The sequence below is a fragment of the Phycodurus eques genome, chromosome 3 (assembly GCF_024500275.1).
Source record: "Phycodurus eques isolate BA_2022a chromosome 3, UOR_Pequ_1.1, whole genome shotgun sequence".
In the NCBI taxonomy this organism is placed as follows: Eukaryota; Metazoa; Chordata; class Actinopteri; order Syngnathiformes; family Syngnathidae; genus Phycodurus; species Phycodurus eques.
The window spans coordinates 8,236,630-8,259,525 of record NC_084527.1 but is presented as its reverse complement, the minus strand read 5'-3'; the positions used below and the strand labels follow the sequence as shown (position 1 = coordinate 8,259,525).

The 22,896-nt window shown below is 41.5% G+C and overlaps 1 protein-coding gene across 1 annotated transcript in view; it reads right to left on the bottom strand.

Moving 5' to 3' along the window:
- LOC133399901 (zinc finger SWIM domain-containing protein 6) overlaps positions 1–22,896 on the bottom strand; it is a 73,750-nt gene that overhangs the window by 16,092 nt on the left and 34,762 nt on the right. The window contains exons 2-8 of the mRNA XM_061671896.1: positions 11,420–11,776; positions 8,747–8,895; positions 5,409–5,559; positions 1,887–2,066; positions 1,404–1,574; positions 1,136–1,282; positions 909–1,055 (exon numbers count right to left, since the gene is read on the bottom strand). Coding sequence (XP_061527880.1) covers positions 909–1,055; positions 1,136–1,282; positions 1,404–1,574; positions 1,887–2,066; positions 5,409–5,559; positions 8,747–8,895; positions 11,420–11,776 — 1,302 coding nt within the window. The remainder of the gene's footprint in view (positions 1–908; positions 1,056–1,135; positions 1,283–1,403; positions 1,575–1,886; positions 2,067–5,408; positions 5,560–8,746; positions 8,896–11,419; positions 11,777–22,896) is intronic.

Genomic DNA, 22,896 nt, shown 5'->3' with positions numbered 1-22,896 from the left:
TGTGATGGTATGGGGCTGTGTTAGTGCCAATGGCATGGTAACTTACACATCTGTGAAGGCACCATTAATGCTGAAAGGTACATACAGGTTTTGGAGAAACATATGCTGCCATCCAAGCAACATCTTTTCCATGGATGCCCCTGCTTATTTCAGCAAGACAATGCCAAACCACATTCTGCACGTGTTACAACAGCGTGGCTTTGTAGTAAAAGAGTGCGGGTACCAAACTGGTCTGCCTGCAGTCCAGACTTGTCTCCCATTGAAAATGTGCAGCGCATTATGAAGCGTAAAAAATACGACTGTTGAACAGTTGAAGCTCTACATTAAGCAAGAATGAGAAAGAATTCCACCTACAAAGCTTCAACAATTAGTGTCCTCAGTTCCCAAACGTTTATTGTATGTTGTTAAAAGAAAAGGTGATGTAACAGTGGTAAACATGACCCTGCCCCAGCTTTTTTGGAACGCGTTGCAGTCATAAAATTCTAAGTTAATGATTATTTGCTAAAAACAATAAAGTTTATCAATTTGAACATGAAATACCTTGTCTTTGTAGTGTATTCAACTAAATATAGGTCGAACATGATTTGCAAATCATTGTATTCTGTTTTAATTTATGTTTAACACAACGTCCCAACTTCATTGGAATTGGGGTTGTATTTATGATATGTCAGAATGTGCATAAAAATGCCCACAAAAATATACGTTATTATTAAACTTAATTAATAGTGACAAACACAAATCAAAAAGCCCTTTGACAAGGAATTAGAATAACAACTGACCTGGGACCTGATTTGGGTCTCAACCCTAAGTGAAGAATAATTGCTGTACGAAGCAATTCATTTGCACCAGACATGCATTCATATATTCATGCTGAGTTGTGTATATTATTATGTATACATTAGCAGTACCCGAGAGGTCCAAGCAGATATTGGATCCCTCCTCTCCCACCCGTCCCGACTCAGTCAGGGTGCTGAAGAGGGTGCCGATGGGATCTAGTGGGTGTCCCACCCAGCCCTCCATGTTGGTAATGGAAGTGTGGCCTTTGTGGAGCAACTCTGAAACAAGCAATACATTTATTAGCATACATAACAGAGGAGGATAGAATATTTTATGTGTACTAAAAATGAGGCCTTACCTTTTTTGTGCCGGCGGAAGTGCTCAAGTTGCCGCTGCTGTTGCCGCCGTAAGGTGTTCACTACGGCGATGGCCAGTCGGAGTGCTTCTCGCGGGTAACCGTGGGATCGCAGAGCATCCACCCTGGCGCAGGCTGTTGGGACGTGTTCTAAGAGAATGAGACAGAGCAAGGGCGAGAGAGAGAGAAAGAGAGAGTGAGAGTGAGAAAGACAAGTAAAGTTTATGACAACATCCACTGTAACAAATGTTTTTCTATAGACGCCACTCACCGTGCCACAAGGGCCAGCCGCGTGCATCAAAGAGGGAGCCCTCCTGGTTGTCGTGGTAACAGTAGTTGGCATAGAGGTCACTGGCGATGATGTGCTGGAGGTGACGGTCCTGCCAATGCAGGTCGCAGGCCTCGATGGCCCGTGTGAACACAGTCCTGTGGGGTCGCATCTCTGCGAGGGAAGGAAGTCCCATTCATCAGCATCAGGTAGTAGAGAATAATAACAACAATGATACAAATTTTAAAATGTATTAAAACAAATATTAATCACATATATATATATATATATATATATATATATATATATATATATATATATATATACCCTACCCTTGTGAGGATAAGCGGCTATGAAAATGGATGGATAGATGGATATGTATATATACACACAAACACACACATATAGTATATAAATATTTTAAAAAACTGAATTACCATGATAAAATGTGATTGCCAGGTCAAATAAAAGGTATGCTTCACCGACCTTGGTTCCCGTGGGCACCCTGAGGCAGCGAGTGGGTGAGGTTGGGCAGCTCGTTGCCGTGGTTTCCATCCTCCCAGGGGCACACGTCCACGCTGTTCCACCGGCGTAGCTGCCGCAGCCACGACGACTTCTGCTCTGCCTTGCAGTGCGGGTTCAGTACAATGCACATCCACAGGGCGCCTGGTGGACACCAAAACATGGAGGCTTTAGCCTAGGGGTGTCCAACCCTTTGTGCTCAGGCGCCACATTTGATCTTTAAATCAAACAGGTGGACCAGGTCAGGCAAGTAAAATATGTAAAATAGTTTATTTTAATAACAATTGATGCTCATTTTTAAATTGTAAGATTTAAAATTTACTTCATGAATTTACCAATTATGTAATAAAATATAAAAGTTAAATGCAAGTGTAAAATTGTTTATTATTATCATTATTTTTTTATGAAATAAAAAAAATAGTAAGTTATCTATTAAATAACTTAAGTTATTTATTAAATAAATTAAATTAAGGAAACAATTTTTTTTTAAATGAAACTAATACAATAAATATTACAGATCTCTTGATAATGTAAAGGCATGGTGATCCATATTAAAGAACAGCATGGGCCACACTTTGGAGTCATCTGAAACCACTGTCCTCCAAAATGCTACCTTTGAACAATGAGATCCCTCTGATGCTGTGGTAGCTCTCAGCAGGATCATAGATTGCGCTGTAAGATGTGACTACAAAAATGTCAGGAAAGGCCTACGAGAACATGTGAACTTTATTTGGGAATAATCAGATGCACTTGAAATGGAGGCAGGTGTGTGCTGACTCCAATTTAACATGAGTTTGAATGTGATTGATTCTAAACACAGCTAGCTATCCCAAGTTATCAGAGGGTGTGTACACTTGTGCAACTACATTACCTCATTTGTTTGTATTTTACTTCCTTTCTCGAAAAGATCTCAGTTTTTTCCAATTGTTTTGTAAAGGTTATAGGTCACATTAATGGTGCAAAAAGTTTGGCAATGATTAATCTGACTTATTTGAACAGGGGAGTTTAGACTTTTCATATCCACTGTATATCTCGAAGCTGTCTTTCAAAGAAGCGCAGCACTCAGAGCGTCCTCCCTATTTTCCTCTCAGAGCACATTTTGTACCCCACATAAAAAAGTATGTGAAATAACTTCACTGGTCCCGAGGCAACGCAAAATGCGCACACATCATTTCGGAGCAAATTGGAACAAACAGAATATGAAAAGTGGTTCAGTCTCATGGGATGCAAGCACATTTGGGGATTTTACTCTGAAGACTGTGTTGCACTCCCCATTGTGCGTGTGGATAGAAGTTGAGGGGTGGGTTTGGGAGAAAGGGCGAACACAAGGACGGGATGTGAAGAGGGAAAAAAAAAAAGTGAACAAAAAAAAGAAATGCAGAAAAAAGGAAAATGGAAAAGGAGGAGATGATGCGGACAAGAAGGCTCAGCTTTCAGTCTGGAGGAAGACGAGGAGCCGCAGCCTGAAAAGGAAGTGAAGACAAAAGAGTGGGGATGGAGAGAGGGAGAGAAAAGAGGCGAGCGGGGCGGCATTGAGCGCACATCACGGGGAGCGATAAGGACTCGAGAAGAAGGGTTTGAAGTGTCGACTTCAAAAAGAAGAGAGCCGTCCAATTCAGAGAATACGTGGTGCTGAAACAGATGAGATCATTGGGCTGTCCAAACAAAAAGTGCACAACGAGAGCAAAAAGCAGAAGAGACATCGTCGTCAACATCCACAGCGGCATCGGCAGGAGAGACAACAAAGGCTAGAGACAACATGGTGGCTGTCCTGTCGCTTTTTGTTGTTTTGAGCGTCTGTCACAAGACTACACAGCGTCAAACTCAAAGAATGCTCAGCTGAATACATGCAGGGTGTCCATGGAACCTGCTCTCAATTGGGATTTAGTAGTTTTTTTGTACCAAAAAAATGCAAAAAAAAAAAAAAAGTCAACTAAACTAACCACCACATCGAACCACAAATTATGTCAAGCTATAGCACTCTTATGGAAAATGATCATGTTTTTAGGGCAACGTGTCGGCCATGTTTGTGGATGGAGTACGTTAGAGCATGTAGGCCAGGTTTGAGGAGTTTCTTCCAGTGTGTTGGTCATGTTTGTGATTTGGCCATGTTTGTGGAGGGTGTTGCAGTCCTTATTGTCGACTGTGTCACAGTATGTCGAACATGTCTTTGGTGTGTATTATAATTTACTATAATATATACATATATTATTGTGTGCCGGCCATATTTGTGCAGTATGTTATAGAGTATGTAGATCAAGTTTGTGGAGTCTGTAAATGTATTTTGGATTGTTTTGCAGTGTGCTGACCATGATTTGTGGCATGTATTATTGCATTTCGGCCAGGCTTGTGGAGTGTGTTACCACCATATTTGTTAGTTACAGCATGTCGGCCGTGTTTGTGGACTATATGACATGTTGGCCATGTTTGAGGATCGAGCGGCAGCAAACTGTCTGAAATATGTTACAGTATGTCGGCCATGTTTGAGGAATATGTTGCAGCCATGATTATGGCATGTGCTTCACTCGTCAACCATGTTTGTGTAGTATGTAACAGCTTTTGTCCATGTTTGTGGAGTATGTGAGAGTATGTAGGCCATGTTTCAGGAGTGTGTTGCAGTGTGTTGACCATATTTGTGGAATGTGTTCCTGCATTTCGTCCATGTTTGTGGTGAATGTTGCCGCCATGATTGTGGCATGTTTTAGCATGTCGGTAATATTTATGGAGTGTGCAAGAGCCCGTCTGCCACACTGTTGGAGTGTGTTGCCGCCATGTTAGTGGAGTTTGTTACAGAATGTCGGCCATGTTTGTTGAGTGCTTTGCAGCCATGTTAGAGGAGAGAATGTTTGACAATGGAGGAGTGTGTTGCAACAAATCGGCTATGTTTGTGGTGCATGCATCTTGGCCCTATTTGAGGAGTGTTATCTGGCCAATATTCACATTCTAGATCAGGGGTGTCAAACCCATTTTTGTCACGGGCCATATCGTAGTTATGACTTCCCTCGGGGGGGGGGGGGCTATGACTGTGAACCCATATAAATGATAGATTACCTCATATTCTGTAAATACATACAGCATACACAACACATTAATGAATAATCCAGTTTTGAAATCAGAAGCCTATAAAAACATGCTTTTCAACAATTACATTTCTTTTCAAAGTGGGATTGGTAACAAAAAAATGCTTGCAAATATCTTAATGATATTACACCAGAACACAATGAGCAATTTTGATTTGCTTTCCCGGCACACATAAAATGTGGGGGGATGGATCTGGCCCCGGGGGCACCAGTTTGACACCTGTGCTCTAGATTGTGTGCGCCTGTGTGTGTGTTTTTGTGGGCTGTCAAAAACAAAGAATACAAATACAAACACATTTGCGTGTGTCTTTCAGGTGATGTCTGGTTCCGATCACCCACCTTGAATCATTGCGTGTCAGTGTGTGCTGTGTGTGTGCGCGGACGCTGGTGTGTGTGGGTGCCGTACCCAGTTCGTCCCAGAGCTGTCTGTACTTGTCTGTCATGGTGGTGCCTTGCTGTCTCCACAGCGCCAACCGAGGGTCGGCCATGAACTGCTCTGTGATCAGTGTTAACATTCTCGCTCCGTTGGAGTCACGCATCTTCAGCATCTCTCGCACCTACAGGGGCCAATAGGTAGGACTGTCAGTACAGAAACACACATACATACATACATACATACACGCATACACACAATGTGGATGCAATAACAAACACTACATTGTAAGCAGCTTACAAAAAGGTCACTTCATGGTCACGTGACGGCACACTGTGGACTGTTGGCCTCCGCCAAGGCCTAATAATTCGGACCTGAGGCTGACTAAATAAAATAAACTGACTAAATAAAATGTAAAGCCTTATTTTCTGGATGATACAGCTGAATGATATGGATACTTCTTGGCTTGAAATTTTTTAAATAGGTTACATAGTTTTTGCATAATCACGATCACCAACTACCTAACTTCAATAAAACACAACCTCTACTTCCACCCAAACAACGAGCTAGCGAACAAACTCAATTTATGCTACCATTGACAAAGCTTCAGCTGGAAATCAGTAAAGACTCTTTTATGTAATCTTGATGACTAATTATAGGGCACTCACAGAAATAGAAATACATTAATCCCAAAAAGGGTAAATGTAAGGCCTACATTGTTAAGATTTTTTTTTAAATAATTGTTCTTCCATTACAAAAATGATATACCTGTATAAACCTGACTTTTAAGTAACCAAATATGGTCCCTGCCCTATGAAAAGCTATAACCTATGACGAGTTTGTGTCATAAATTCCCCCCCCCCCACATAGCCAGTCATTCATGTGAATCAAAAGCAGTGAGAGGTTTTTAATACACTTCTTTGATGCCTTGGGTTTTTCCAATGCTTTTTGATCTAGTCACCTTGATTGCTAATTGTAGCATTTTATTTTAATGGTCACATCATGCAAAGAAATAGAGACAAGCTTGTTGGCCTTTAGTCCTCTCAAATGTTGCATGGAGTACTTTGTGCGTCCTTGCACTGATGTCGACTTGCGGGGAGTGATCGCCATTCAAGGTGCTTTTGAGCCTGGAGCATGTTGTGAAGTCGCGCATTCATCCGAACCAGAGGTCACGTAGAATGCGCTCGACACATTGCACTTAAACCTGGGACACACTCTGGTTGTTATGGACGCAAGCTGACGCACAATTCCACTCTTTTAGTTTCACATGTCAGTATAAAGGAGAACCAGTGTCATATATTTAGGTGCTGCCTCTCACCTGTGTGAGTAATATGTTTCAAATTCTACTGTGCACATAAACAAATGCGCGTGTACTGTGTGCGTGTGTTTGTGTGTGGAACACCATTTAAAGAGCATGGAGCCGAGCAGCCTGGATGGTAATGGCATTGCTCTGCTGACTTCACACAGTGCACACAACGCATCAACGCTAACCTCACCTTTGCTACTGCACCACGGCAGAGAGCGCCACACCACATGCGCTCCGGTACAAGAACTGTATCAAGGTATCAGAAAAATAATGCTAACTTTTGACTAATCCTATCAGACAGACATTAATTTAACAATCTACTCATTACAGTGGCCTAAGGTCAGCGAGCATCACAGTACCTCTGCATGTGTTTTGCCTTTTCTTAGGCATCTTGCGCCATATGCAGTGAACCCCCGTTTATCACGGGGGATACATTCCAGATCCACCAGCAATAGGTAATACGTCAGGGTTCAGAGAGACTATATTAACAAAAAACTTTTAGAAATTGTTTTTACGCCTCCCACACGCTTTAAACATATTTAAACTTAATAAAAACACGTTTTAATCATATTGTAAACATATATTTGAAAGCAAAAAACAATTTGCCAGTGTAAAATGTATAGAAAATATTTTATGCATTATAGTGTATGTGCATGTGCCTTTAAGAGGCGGGGCCTGGTGGGGTGACTGACACGTGGCATTGACAAGTCTGATTGTAAGTATCTGGGTGTGAGCTTTGGCTGAAAGCAGTGTGCTCATTGTTTTTGTGTTTTACTGTTCTCCCGGTATTCAATAAACAGCTGATTAGTGTATTGCAACTGTGGCTCTCCGTTTCTTACATGCCAGGGCATTACAGCAAGAAAATGTATTGTAAAAAGCCATTAAGAAAAATGGCTTCAAAAAATAACCAGCCTTAAATAATGTGTGAACAACAAGTATATACGCCAACTGCTAATGTTAGCATCCAGGGTTACCAGCTAACTAGCAAGCCGCCGATTGGCTGTTTATTTAGCAAAACGTGATGGTCAAAATATGAGAAACAGTTCTCAAGATGATGCCAAGACTACAACTGAAATAATAAATTGTAGTAGTCACCTCTCTCAACTGAGCATTATTAGGGTTTAATAGCATATATTGTATAGAGTATATTTATTGAATATATTTTATATGCTATCCATTTACTGCTTATGCATTTCTTCATAAATGCAATCTGCATTTCATTGCCCTGTGCTTGTGACGTGTAATGAAAATAATGTTGAGCTTTCTCTCGCTGGGTGCACCATCCACTTATGAGAAATAAATGCCTCTCCAATCATACTCCTCCCTTTGACTGTAATTATCTTAGTTCATACAGGGACACCCCGTCTGAACTACTGTGTACTGCGACCAAAACAGCAGCATCTACAGAAACACGTAAAGCCTCTCAGATTAATAAAAGCATGGAGTCGACTTCCTGTCATGCTGTAACCGAGTTTCATGCACATTTTTTATACTTATCTCCAGAGCAGTCCTTTTTATTTTGTTTCTCTAAACTCTATTTTCACTTGACATACATTGTTTTATTGTTGTAATATTATTCCAAAAATACCTCCCTCCATCTACAGTTGAGTCAGTTAAACACCCTAGGCCATACGGTATCTTTGTAAAGGCACAATGTTAGTTGGAGCTCTTGTATTGGATGTTATTTGTTTGCGGTGGTGTACCTAATGTTGTGGCCCACAACTGAGTATATACATATTGTATATATCGTTCACTAGCTCCCTCCAGCAATTAGCCGCAAGCTAAGAGGCATCACAGCTCTTCTAATGCATGTGCAAATGTGCGTCGGCGATTACTTGGAGAACAAAGGTCGCATCTCAGGGGGGAGCTGAGGAGCATATAAGTGCACTAGAGAGGGAAAATATTAACCAGATGCAGCGTAGAGACTACATTTGTCTTGTGGCGGTGAAAAGGAAAACCAGAGGGCGGAATAATGTACAGGCCCACCAGTCGGAGACTGAATGTGCCATTGTGTACGTGTGGTTACGATGTGAATGTTGAAGGAACAACGCCGGCAGGTGTTGACCTTGCTGAAGAGCAGGTTGAGCTGTTTGCCCGAGCCATGGTATCCTCCCTGGGACAGGAAGAGCTTGACTTGCTCCTGAACTTGTTCCTCGTCCAGATGCCAGCAGTTCTCATCATCCACGCTGGCCCCCGCTGTGGGGTCTGGTGCCCCTGTACACACACACAAATTCTGCACATTAAGTTCTCTTAAGTACTTGATACAAAACTGTAAATAATCTTAAAACATGAGGAATTCTTGTTTTTGTTCTGTTTTGTAGTTGTTTCAAGTGATTTGTGAAGATAGTCCAACATGTAAGCACGCTCTCGTTTGACCAGCTCGACGTATTTCCATTTTTGTCTTATCAAAAGCATCCGAAAAAGTCCTGAATACCATTTTAAGTGGAACAATGTATGAAAAATGTTTTATTTCAAGAATGACATTTCTCACTTAAGTCATAATTAATTGTCATGACTGACTGTCTAGATTTATCCCAAGATCACTACGTCGCTGTCTGACAAAAAAAATAAAAACAATTAAAAATAAATTGTCTTCCGGTTTCTTTGTGAATAAAACTCACATTTTTTTAATTGATTTTTAAAAAAAGAATTCTATTATTTATTTTCTAGCTATATTTTATCTTTTCTTATAATTTTTACATCCTATTATAGTGTACACACTAATGTTAAGGTATACGTAGATTTCATTAAATTTGATATTTTTTTGTTGATTGAAACACTACTACTTTTGTTATTTTCTTTTTTACAGTGCATGTAATAATATATAAACTTACCTTAATATTAAATAAACCTTTATAAAAGAAATTTTCACAACAAGGGAAATAAGTGCATTTATGGCCTAAATACAGACTATTGTACATAAATTGGGAAGAAAACTGGTATGCAATGTAGAATGGAAGCAAACAACTGAACAGTCCAAGAGACTTACTCCTCATTTAAACCTCCCTGCAATCATCGACATCGCCTTCATCACTCCCCCTCAAGAGGTAAATAAGGGCTCTATATAGTGTTGATTAGAGGCACCCAATCTCCCCTTTACTGTCTGCATCCCATTAATGAGGACAGCATCGATCCTACCGCAATTTGCCTTCACTCCTGAGTCGATACACACACACACAGAGGTAAAGGCTTGATGACAAACTATGCACAAATGACTGCATGGGTAAATACTGTACATGCATGGCCTACTACACACGAGGGATGGGAATTACAGAGTACCTCTCAACAAACGATGCAATAATATGAGAATACAGGGGACGACGAAAGAATGCAAGTCACGATACATTCTGATAAATGTATAATTCAGGAAGGTGAAACTCATACATAATCATTTTCATTCAAAATATATCATCCCTGGAAATAAATATATCACAGCGTAGCTCCCAATATGATATCAACGCAATATTTTTCCTAAGCCAAACTAATTATGATAAAGTGACTGCATGATAATCCAACAATGATATAGCTCGAGATTTGTGGAGCTAAAAAAGGAAAAACTCATTACAAGGAGATTTCAATTCAAATCTAGCAATCATCATGTAGCTTCTGATACGATATTAATGCATTATTTTGCCCATGATAACCTTAGTATGATACGGCAAATGTGTCATCATAAATGTCAATATCTGTGTAAAGACTTTTTTTTGCAAATCTATTCATCCAGATATCATGTATAGTATTACAGTGTAGCTCCCAATACACCATCAACCCAATATTTTGCCCACGCTAGCCGAAATATCACATTACAGCGACTGTACAATAACTACAAGAAAATCAATGATGATAAATGTTGATATTTTTGTAACTAAGGATGTGAAAACTGATATCTATCATCCATCACAGACAGATCAATAACATCATATATGACAGACTAGCGTCCGATAAAATGTGATTACTTGCATACAAGTGTCATCACAAAGCAGCTATGTATGATAAACATTCAATAATCCATCCATCAAAGATTGACATGAAGATGGCTCGATAGAGGTCATCCACACAGTGTAGCTCCTGATACATTATCAACACGGTATTTTTCCTACGATAGGCTTACTATCACAATACTGTACTGTAATTGCACAATTACCAATACAAGAAAACCAGCGATGCATGTTTATACCTGCTTGTAACTCATCTTCACTCAATATCTATCCATCATCCCTCAGTCTATTTTTCAATCCCTCTATTACCATTGACAGCTAACTAGGAACTTTGTATAGCGTAACGCAGTAGCTCCTGGTACAATATCATTGAGCTACTGTATTTTGCCCACGATTACAAGAATATTGCGATACCCAGAATGATAAGCAACACACTGCACATCTGTCACATATGGGGGGGAACGCTAAAAAAATAAGATGAGAAAAATGATACATATTGATATCTGTTTGACTAAGGAAGAAAAAATTCAATACAATCACAAAATAATGTACATTCAAAAATGTTTTGGGGCTTTAGTAATTGGTTGTTTTCTCTGACTTTGTATTTCTTACGTTTCACACTTAATTCAAGGAAGTACAGTACTAACCCGTAGAGTACTCAAACAGAGTGGATTTGCATTTTCAGCGTTCATATACAGTATTTAACCATATCGGCAATTGGCTGAAGTGTATTGAGGATTTCTCATCATGATAATTTAACATCAATATTTCACCCCAACCGCGATCCCACACATGCTCACCGTGGACCTGGTTGATCTCGGAGTTCTGCGACAGGATTTCGTCGGCCAGTTTCTGCGCGGTGGGCAACACCTCGGTGTGGTGGACTGAAATGAGATACTGGACGAACTTCTGCAGCTGGTCGCGGCTCATCTGGAACAAGGTTTCCGAGATGGGCAGGTGCAGTTTGACCTGCTCGGGCTTGCGTACCCGATAAAGCGACAGCGCCACCACGTGTGCGCAGTAGAAGATGTCTTTGTTGCCGCAAGTGCATGTAACCGCCGTGATCTTACAACGATCGAAGCTGACGCTGACGCTGCAAACGAGTTCCGGGGACGAGGGTGTGGCAGGGTCCGTCACTGTGCCACTCAGGTGGAAACCTGGGGAGGACAAAGACAAAAACTGAAGAGGACAAAAACTGGGCATAATGTTGGCTTAAACATTTTTTTTAATCCAGTGCAGTACATTTCTTAAATACAGTTCAGCTGCATTTAACTTTTAAGTAACATAGATTTACATTTCATCTTGAACTGTTTGTTTTCAACATTTAGGTAAAATTTCCTTTTTATTATTGCTTTTAAGAACATTTCAGTTTGTACTCATTTACCGTATTTTCACGACCATAAGGCGCACGTAAGTCTTTTTTTTTTTAAGCATTTCCTGCCGACTCGCTTCTTACACAGAGGAAAAGCAGACGTGGCTGAGGACAGGGGAAGCGTGCGTGAAGTAGGATGCTAAAGCCACGCCCCCAGTAGGTATATAGCGGCGGGGTGTTTGTTTTTTTAATTTAGTATTATTTTTTTATTTGTTTACCACTTGACTGACTGGGAGCATTTCCGGGGTGTGCATTTTGCAAAACAACATAGGTTTGGCTAAGGACCCCCGAAAATGTCACCTACGAAGAGACACGGTTACGAAGCACACTTTAAACTGCAAGCTATCAGTTACGTGGAGGAACATGGGAATCGAGCAGCCGCGGGAGAATTCATGATCAACGAATCCATGGTTCGCAAGTGGAGGAAGCAGGAAAACGAGCTTCGCCAAGTCAAGAAGACAAAGCTGAGTTTCCGCGGAAAAAAAAGAAAAACGAAACGCAGAAACAAGGCGAGGAGGCCCGAGTTGGAAAACCAACTCAAGCAATGGATTAATGAGCAAAGAACAGCCGAGAGAAGCATCTCAAGTCGCCATTCGACTGAGTGCAATAACTTGGGGCTTGCCTTCATTCCGGGAGGCTTGAAGAACTGCTGGACATCCGTGTAAACAGGATGACAGATGGTGAACACAGCTTTACTAAGACAGGGAGGCAACGCCGGGCGAGTTACGCCACAATTTGTGAATGGATTGTGGATGCCTGGGCTAAGATATCTGCTTTGACTGTTGTCTGAGCTTTCGCGAAAGCCGGCATCATTGCTGAACAGCCCCCCGGCAACAAGACTGACTCTGACAATGACGAGAGGGAACCCGCCGTGTTTTTTGGAGAACTTGCCCAGCTGTTCATTTTCGGATACAGAACATGAGGACTTTGATGGATTTGTGGATGAGGATTAATACTTCAATAAAGTACAACCGAACTCAGTTTTGCTCCCGCTGCCTTTTTAAAAACATTGTTTTAGCGTGCATGCATGCTACCTAGCGTATGTTTTACCATGCCTGCGCCCAATAATACGGTGCGCCTTATGTATGTGTTAAATACAGAAATAGACTCCGTAACTGAGACTGCACCTTTTAATACGGTGCGCCCTATGGTCGTGAAAATACAGTACTTTCACTTAAGGAGTGAATAAGTAGAGTGTGAGTACTTTTGCCACCTCAGGTAAATTATAGATTAAAAAAACATAGCTTGAGATTACTTCACCGTATGACCGATTTATTTCAAGAAGGTTGGAAATAACCAGTGGGCTTGGGTCCCACACTTTATTCCTTTGTTTAGGAATTAAGCAATTCACGTCTTTTTAGTAATTAGGTTTCGTCGAAACAAGATCAAGAGACGGGAGATGGGTTAACTTGTTTTTTTTTTTCATCACAAAGAGAATGGAAGAAAAAGACAAAGTTGTGACATCATCAGGTAAACATCAACTCATTGAATGTGCCCTTTCACCAAATGAAATAACACAATGAAAGCGGCAAGGATTGAGGCCTCCAATAAAATATTGTTAAGAGTGTCCCCAGGTTCTCACACAGTGATGTAATGCTCAGGAATCAAGTTTCAACATAATTTTAATGCAAAGTTGTGAAGGGTATCAACTGATTTGTACGTGTACCGTAGCACTTTCAACTGCTCTTCATCATGCTACAGCATGGTACGCTTCTCGGGCCCCAGGAGGGATGAAAGTGATGGACTTGGGCAAGCGACAGTTGCAAACCAACAAACACTTGCCACAAAGTCAAGTCAAAAGTAATAAAAAAGACATGGACTCAAAATGCCAAGTGTAAATCTGGTTGTATCTCGGCTTCAATTGTACGAGATCACAAACACAACACACATACCGACAAGGGGGACATATTTGAGCATTTTCTGCCTCTTGAGATCAAAGTCAGAAAAAACCTGACGATTGTATGGCACAAAAAAAAAAAAAAACATTCCGACTGATTATCCTGTGGATTGGCAGGTGTTGAGAGTGATTTTTCCGCTCCGATCTGCTCAGAAAAAATGTTGTGGCCGAAAAACAAATATTAAACCTGTTCAATATTTAATATTGATGGCAAATCCTTATGTATGTGGTCAAGACCGACTACGGCTCGGGCCACGGACTTCATGATTGGGACGTGAAACTGAACGATAGCCAACCAGGAAGCTCGCACTGCAGCTGGACACAAATAGAGTAGCAACTGGTTGTGTTGAGTGTTTGCATAATGTGTCCCTCTTGTCTTTTACCATCTATTTATTCTACTATTACTCTTTGTTCATCGTTGTATTTTTTGGCAGTCTGAATGCCTTCTGGCACTATGCTGCCTCTCACAGGTCAGTCCTGGTACTACACCAGTTATCTGCTTTGGGTGAAGAGACTCTTAATTATTTGTGAAGATATCGTCATGTGTGGTGTACTGCGTTTGTAATCTCAAGTACACCACACACACTACAAGAATAAGCACACACTTGCCAAATGTTTTCAGCGTCATGCATGGAGTCGCTCACTTTTAAAAAAGTCGTTTAAGTACCGCGCTTAAGTGAGACATCTCAGCGAGTTCACATCTGCAATACATGTGAACGACAATGAGGATGTGAGCAGCATGTGGGGATGTTCCAGAATGAATTATACACTCCCTCTTTCCTCCTCACCCTCCCACAGCTTTGAATGTAATGTTTGATCTTATCCCTGACTGCGCTATCTGGAGGCGCGGCCGCTTTTTATTATGCCAGGATGAATATGAATGAGCAAGGCGGAGTCACACCCACACACACACATACACAAGATGAGCATATGAAACAGACACACACACACACATGCCCGGTCACAGCGTGAGCTCATGCATTTATTAATATTGGGAGTGGTTAAGGAGGGTTATGAATGCATTTATGCGCTCAGGAGAGATACGCGAAGTACACGGGCGAAGACGTACATCACCTAAACATGTTTATCAAAGGACTGAGCGCACGCAACGCTGTTATATCAAGCATGTATTAGAGCAGATATCAAAGCGGCTCTCCAGTGATGTGAGAGGCGAGGGAGGAGTTGAATATTTCATTGCAAGCAGATGGAAATGAGATGCATGGGTTGGCTAAATAAAAGGTCAGTTATCGAGGGTCTCACACACACAAATCTGCAGGTTGGACACTAAATAAAACAAGTCTTCCAAAGCACGTAAAACTTTGTAAGCACATCTCTGAGAACTAGCATACTTTTTCTGGCATCTTTCTTTTTCTGATGACTTTTTATTTTTTAATTGCTATTTCAGGACAGATTTCTGTAGTTTCTACTCATATTGTCAAAATAGGCTGGTTACTTTTTTCAACTTCCGGTGATGATGACACAACGTAAAAAGAGATGTAAAGTCTGATTAATTGATTGAGATCTTGGGGACTTAAACGGCGGCCGGAGGAACATGAACCGGGGGTGTATTAACGGCAATGCTGCAACAAATACGGACAATTAAGATAATACGTCTCATTTAGGAGAATTCTTTGATGTTGTCGACTCCAAAAATGATTTGTGGAGAATGCATTGTTTTGTGCCATCCTGAAAACCACCAGCTTCTACGGTTCAACCCATGCTCCAAGTTTATCTGAAAAAACACATACGTAAGAAGTATGTTTTTAATTGCTATCATTAGCTAATTTACCTTTTTTTGTTACTCAGTTCACAACATTAGCAAAGCTATAGGAACACGTTGTTTTGATGATAGAATAAAAGTCGGTCCAACGCTAGCCAGCTTTTAAAAAACATGCGACATGTAATGTGATTTTTTCTTTCTTCTCAGTATGAGCACGATGTAAGTTAATAAAAGAGGAAAACTATTTTATGTACAGAAAGGGTATTATACGGGTAAAATATATATTTGACCTTAAAATATTTACATTTTTACTACTGTACTTAACACTTTAACCAATACTAAAGAATTCCTTTGGGCAGTTATACAAAAGTCAGTAGATTTTTTTTTTTTAACATACAACGCTCTACCAAATGATTGAGATGTTACTTCATGGTTACAAAATAGAAAGAAAAGTGCATACTAATGGCATATACAGAAAGAAAAGCTACTTTTCTTGACGAAAAAAACAGCTTAAAGGTTTGGGGACATTGGATTCAGTGTATTTTGTATTTCTTTTGTAATATTCCATTGCATTTTTTTTCGATGCATGGAAATATTGCTGAAAATATAAAATATTATTATTGACTATTTCTATCAACAGCACACCTATTTGTGTTCTACAATAACAAAATGTGCTGTACAATTTAAATCATTCATTTAAATACATGGTCTACCAAACTGTTTTTTTTTTTTTCAGGTATTTGTACTTTTACTTTTACCTACATAGTGGAGTACTTTTGCCACCACTGCTGAGAACATGAACCAATGCAACAACGCTATCTGCACGAGCAGGAAGTGCTGGCGGAAAATATGCAAACATCGCCGCGGAAATGTGCTTGTTCTTTTTTCCTGCCATCGTAAAAGCCAGCTGGCAAAAGGGAGGACACGTTTGCGAACAATATTCGCACAAGGTGTGGTGGTGTGCATGGAATATGGCAGCCGCCTGCATCTACGCTGATCAAAGCGAACCACCGCCACTGTGAGGGAGTCACGCCGACTCACCTAAGTGGGACAAAAAGGATTACAACCGTGCAGCTGGTGCGACAACGAAGGACTAAACCAGATTCTGTTGGCGTGTAACTACACACAGATGACAGAAGGCTCTGGGGGAAAAAAAGATGTTTCACTTTTTTGTTCTTATGATGACGGCAAAACTACTCCACCAGTTGTGGGGCATGGGTTAAGAAAAAACGAACAAAACAACAACAAAAAAATTTAATGTTCAGTTAAGTTAATTTTGTGCTATTTTTTCAAAACAGTTTGAATAAAGTGTGACTTTCAATGGTAAAATTCACAAATATGCAGGAGAAGGGTATTGGTAAAGCTGTAAAACATTGTTACTGACTGTTCCATCTTGTTCGGAGTGCTGCGTTTTACCTAGTACCTTTTGTTTATTGGCTTCCTTATTTGCGCGAGGGGGCAGCACAGCAGCACAGTGGTTAGAACGTCTGCCTCACAGTCCTGAAGTTTTGCGTTCGAATCTCGGTTCCAGCCCTCCTGTGCGGTCTTTGCATGTTTTCCCCAACCTTGTGTGGATTTTTTTCAGGGTATCTCTACAGACGTCCTCCCACATTCTAAAATGTGCCTTGCGGTTGAGATGTATAGAAAAAGATGCATTTCATACAAGAGGACACTAAGGGCCACTGCGGCAAAGCAGTGGTAATGCAGAGCAGCAGCTAACATTAGCATGTGTGTTTACGTTTGTCATTTCTACTCGTGTAATGCGTGCACCGTGGAATATTAAAAACAGTGACAAAACTGCTTGACCTGTGAACAGGCACAGTTCATGCCAATGTTCTGTTCCTATGATGGCGACATATATTTGGAAAGTCTGCACTTACCGTAGTTTACGACTAACCTAGGATAATGCAGTCATAAAACTCTGAACTAATGTAAAAACACTTCTTAGCCATAAATTAAATCATGAATAAATAAATAAATTGGGGCGGCAGTAGCTCAGTCTGTAAGGACTTGGGCTAAGGAGTCAGAGGATAGAGGTTTGAGTCCCACTACGGACAAAAACGTAAAAAAAAAAGAAAATGGCAATTAGGTGTTGGAGAGATGCTAGTCTGCATGCTGGCTACTGTCGAGCTGCCCTGGAGAGAGGTATCGTCCCCACCAACCCAGCTCAAGTGGTGCAGCACTCTGAGCACCTCTTTCACTCTGAATCTCTCTTTGCATACTGCACGTGTGCGATCTGGTTCTATGTGTGGAGTGGAAAAACAAAAGTATACATTGGCGTGTGAGTTGAATTTTCCCTTGAGGGAAACGCGACATTGAGCAGGCGATAAAAGGTTGCCATGGCAAGGGCAGGGATGCTATCCTTAAGATTAAAAGCTGGTGCACTGTCAAAGTGATGCTGAACCAGTTTTGTATTTAGAGTACCATATATCCTTGCTGTAATTGTGTATGCGTGCGCGTGTGTGTGCGTAACACGTGTTTCAAGAGGAGTCCTAAGAGTGCAATGAAAAGAGAACATCAAAAACATGTGAGAGCAACAACAACAGGAAAAAAACAGCATACTAATGCAAAAGACTAAAGCAGTGCACATGTATTTTTTTTCTCCAAACCATTTTTCTGTTCCCCCCGTGAGGCGAAATGATCACAATTCTTCCTCAAATTCATCACACATGGAGGATGAAGTGGCAATAAAACTCATTCAAAGGTCTGTTTTGTTTCGGCCTCCCACCAACCGACAGACCAACCAACCCTCGCGCTTTTCCCACAGCTCTCTCTCTTATTGACAGATGGGTAGGTAATGAGTTTCGCCTTTCCCCGTCCAATTGCCTGGGCACCAAAAACTGCCCCCTACGCCAAATATGCCCTTTTAATTTAGCCAAGCCCTGAGTACAGGGATATTACTGTTTAGACACACACACACACACACACACACACACACACACATCTCCCATGACTGCTGGATGGGCGGGTTTGAAACCTTCCATGTCTCATGGCTCGCTATTAAAGCGCCTGGTTCCCACCCCGGTCCACCTAGCACCGAGCCCCCCTCACCCCACCTTCCGCGAGTGCTGCTCAGGGCTTCTCTTTCTGTGCCGGTTCAAGAGGCCGGCCTTGGCTTTCAAAGTAACCATGGCGGCCATTTTTAGAACAAGGCCTCAGTGAGGTTGCCCTAGAAACCCCTCCTGGCCGCAGCGGTGAAATCACACTTGGCCCGGGGCGTTGTGGAAGAGTGTGTGAAAGAGCGAGCCAGAATAAATGCATGTATATATACTGTGTATATATACACATGTATGTTCAAATCCCATACAGGCTTTAAGGGACCACCCACACACTTTTGGTGATTGGGGGCTCTACATCAAAGCCAACCCCCACACACATACACGTGTGGACACCCCTGATTAGCCATTTACTCTAGTCTGTCTTTGCAGTTTTGAAATTTAAGCGCTGGTAAGCCGGAATGCTCTCTCTGGACCAGCCAGGACCACCAATGTCCTTTTAACAAGAAGAAGAGAGGCCTAAATTAAACATAAAATTCCAGTCTGTTGATTCAGTCTCGGCCAGTTTGTTGGCTAAAGAAGACCACAACATCGGTTATGAGAGGTTCCGGTACATCCTCGCTTGTCTGTGCAGCAACATAAAGTGATCCCTCTGTGGTGGAAAACCCTGCTAGAAAGTATTGCGGAAATCTTCGGTCTACAATGATTTTTACATTTTTATTTTTTAAATGGGTTTTTACAGTTTACTTACTATAATATCCTCGCATGGAGCAAAGAAAAGCCACAGTCGACGACGCACATTTCAGCCGTTTATTGAACGCAGTGAGAACAGTTAAACACAAACATAATGAGCACATTCACACAGGAGCTGCTGTCAGCCACAGCTCACACCGAGACACTCACAAGCAGACTTGCTGACACCACACGCCACCCCACCAGACACTGCCTCTTAAAGGCACAAGCATGTATCTAACAAACAGACACTACAATACAAACCGGTATTTAAGTGTGCTTCCTCCGGATTTCGAACAACATGAATTTTAGGTTCACTTAAGACTCAAAATAATGTAATAATAAAATGTAACATAGCTCAATTTGAAATTTTTTCTACAGAAGAATATGAGGTAAATGCTCATGATTTTCTTTTGCGGGTCACATGAAATGATGTGGTGACCCAGATCTGGCCCCCAGGCCTTGAGTTTGACACTTGTGCTCTAGATTGTTGATACGTGTGAATGTGAGTTGGAATGGTTGTTGGTCTATATGTGCACTGCAATTGGCTGGCTCTCCCCCAAAGTCAGCTGGGATAGGCGCCAGCTCACCTGTTACCCTAAACAAGATAGACAGGAGAAAACGGATGGAAAGATGCACAATTGATTATTTGATTATCCCCATTGTCGACGAAGAGAAAGTCAAATCCTCATCCCTTCGCTATACCAATTTCTTGGAGGAGAAGCCACAGGCTGGAAGTCTTCAACATACTGAGACAGAAGAACGCTGCCTTTCTACGTGGCCTATAAAATAGGATTTAGCTCAGCACATGAAGGCAGCCTGGCAGGAATGGCGGTCGGCAGCCTCAAAGATACGCAAAAAAGCGCTCAGTGTTCAAAAACTATATTAGATTGAATAACAAACATATTTCTGTAAGGGATTTAAGATTCCAAATCAAAGCAGAAGACGAGGAGTGGTCATTATGTCTACTGGCTGAACTGGGAGTGACAGTCAACAAAATCTAATATGGCTATGCGAAAACGTTTGATTTCAGAATTGATTCCGCTGTGACAGCGAGTCAACAAAGACAGAAAACAGTTGTTAAATGGGCCGGTGCCCATCCACTTTGGCCTCGCACATTAATCAAATTACCTCCTCAGACAAGTGGGGAGGGTGGGGTGCAAAGCAAGCTTTTTATGATCCAAAGCCCGTGAGCGCCTGCAACCGATTGGAAAATACACCATCTGACTCCCGTGTTGACCAAAAATGGCCTGCGAAAACCCCAGCGGATAAAAAAAGGCTACCGGGCTGGAATCCGATCCGAAAAGCACAGCTTTGCAGCGGGGTCAAAGAGAGGTCGCCACGCAACCCCCACCTTCGGACCCTCTTCCCATCCCACCCACAGTCAAAAGCCCCCCAACCTCCTCGCCACGCCTTGATTAAGAGGCCTTTTCGGATCTCCGTGCATGTGTGGTCCTATAAGGAAGCACCCATACGGAGACTAAACAGAGATCAATGCTATCCTGCAGGAGACCTTGCCTCAAATGTGTGTGTGTGAGTGCTAGGTGTGGGAGGGGCTGGAATAACACAGCTGAGCTCCAAGGGCGGCCATATTTATGCCCTGAACCCTCCGGGGAGGGCGAGGAGTCTTCTTCTCCCCAGATGTGTTTTCCTTTTCGCATCTCCTCTTTCTCACGATCCAAACTTGCTCATAGAGTGGTTGGTACCTTGACTTGCAAGATACGAGCGAGCTTCAGATACACCGCTGCTCAAGTGAAGTGAAAATAAAATAGAGCAATTAAGATACTGTAATGGCTTCACATGTGGGCGAGGAAAGCCACAGTTGCCGACGCGCTGTCTGCCGTTTATTGAACAGGACAGTCAAACTCATGAATACAAAATGAGAAAACTCTTAAGGAGCTGCTACAAGACACAACTCATGCCCAGACACACACACAGCAGAAACCAGGTCCTGACGCCACACACTTTATACAATACAGTCCTATTTTTCTAAAACACATAAGCAAAACAAAAATGGTGTTATTGGGGAGTTGGAACAGATTCATGGCATTTCAATTCATTTCAATGAGGAAAATTGATTTGATATAAAACATTCCCTCGATATACTGCAGTTCACCTATTGCAGATTTAGTGCATTGCAGATTGTTTTGCATATTCATAATGCGCAAAATTCACCATATTGCGTGATTTTGAGTCTATACTCTATTTTCTTTGGTGGTAAAATAAATTTTTCCTATCCTAAAACAAAACTAAAAAAAAAAAAAAAAAAAAACTCAATTAATTAAAAGAAAAGGAATAAAATGTACATAGTGTACAGTACTTCTGTGCATTACTGTATGTTTAAGAGTTTAAAAGGTGTTTAAGAGTATAGAAAGTGTTTATAAGAGTGTGGTAGTGGTTAATATGAGTGCAAGGAAAATTAATAAGAGTCTGGGGAAGTTCATACAGCTTTAAAATATGTATAAATAGTCCCCAAAAATATGTGTTCGATACTTTGTGGATTTCACCTATTGCGGGGCTGGTCCGGAAGCTAACCTCCGCGATAAACAAGGAGTTACTGTACACTATGATTAAATTGAGTTATGAACTAGGTCACAGAACAAATTAAACTCATAACTCAAGGTAACACAGTAAAGCATTATTTAGTTTTCCGTGATATTTTTTCCCTGTTAATCCGAGAAGTAAAAAGCGAAAGACGGAAGGGGGGGAGCCCGGGGAATGGTGGGGGGATCGTAGCTGTCACTGGCTGGCGTTTGCAAGTGACAAGCCGCCGCCATCTGCCACTTAGTTGGAAAGCGCTGCATCCAGAGTGACTTGCAATTTTCCAACTATCACTTTCAAAATGGATTGTAATTCCGCAGGACGGGCGGCCCTGTCAGTGACGGATCCCAAAAGGTTGGCCGCTCTGAAGGATGAGCAGCTACGAAGAGACAGCAGAGCGTCCGTACGAGGAGGCAAATCGAAACAAAAGAAGGAATGAACAGCATCAAGATGGCATATCTATCGGACGCATATTAGATGGTTAGATAGCTAGTGTTTTTCCACAATGCTCATATAAAAGGATAGTTAGATATAACTGTTGTGAAAGAAAAAATAAAGGAGAATTTTAAGTGACACAATTAGTACTTGAATTAGAAAATGCAAATGTTATTTAGAGAACAATATATTTATCATAATGTATTATATGCAATATAATACAAAAAATACATTGTTTAGAGCAAGGGTTATTTTCTTAAGAGGAACTCTATTGGATGCTTACTACTCCTAAGTATTTCGTTTTTATAGCCGTGGCCCGATGGTTAAGATCATCGCCTGCCACCGTGGGGGACCTAGGTTCGAGACCGACTGGACCATCCGCAAACATCCCCTGGACTCACGGTTGTGGTGTCCTTGAGCAAGACACTGATACCCCAAAATGCTCCCCGGGCGTTTCAGCTGCCCCCTGCTCCAGTGTGTTCCACTAGCATGTGTATGTGTTCACTGTGATGGGTTGAATGCAGAGAACAAATTTCGTGTACATGCATGCATGTTCATGACAATAAAAGGTGATTCTTCTTCTA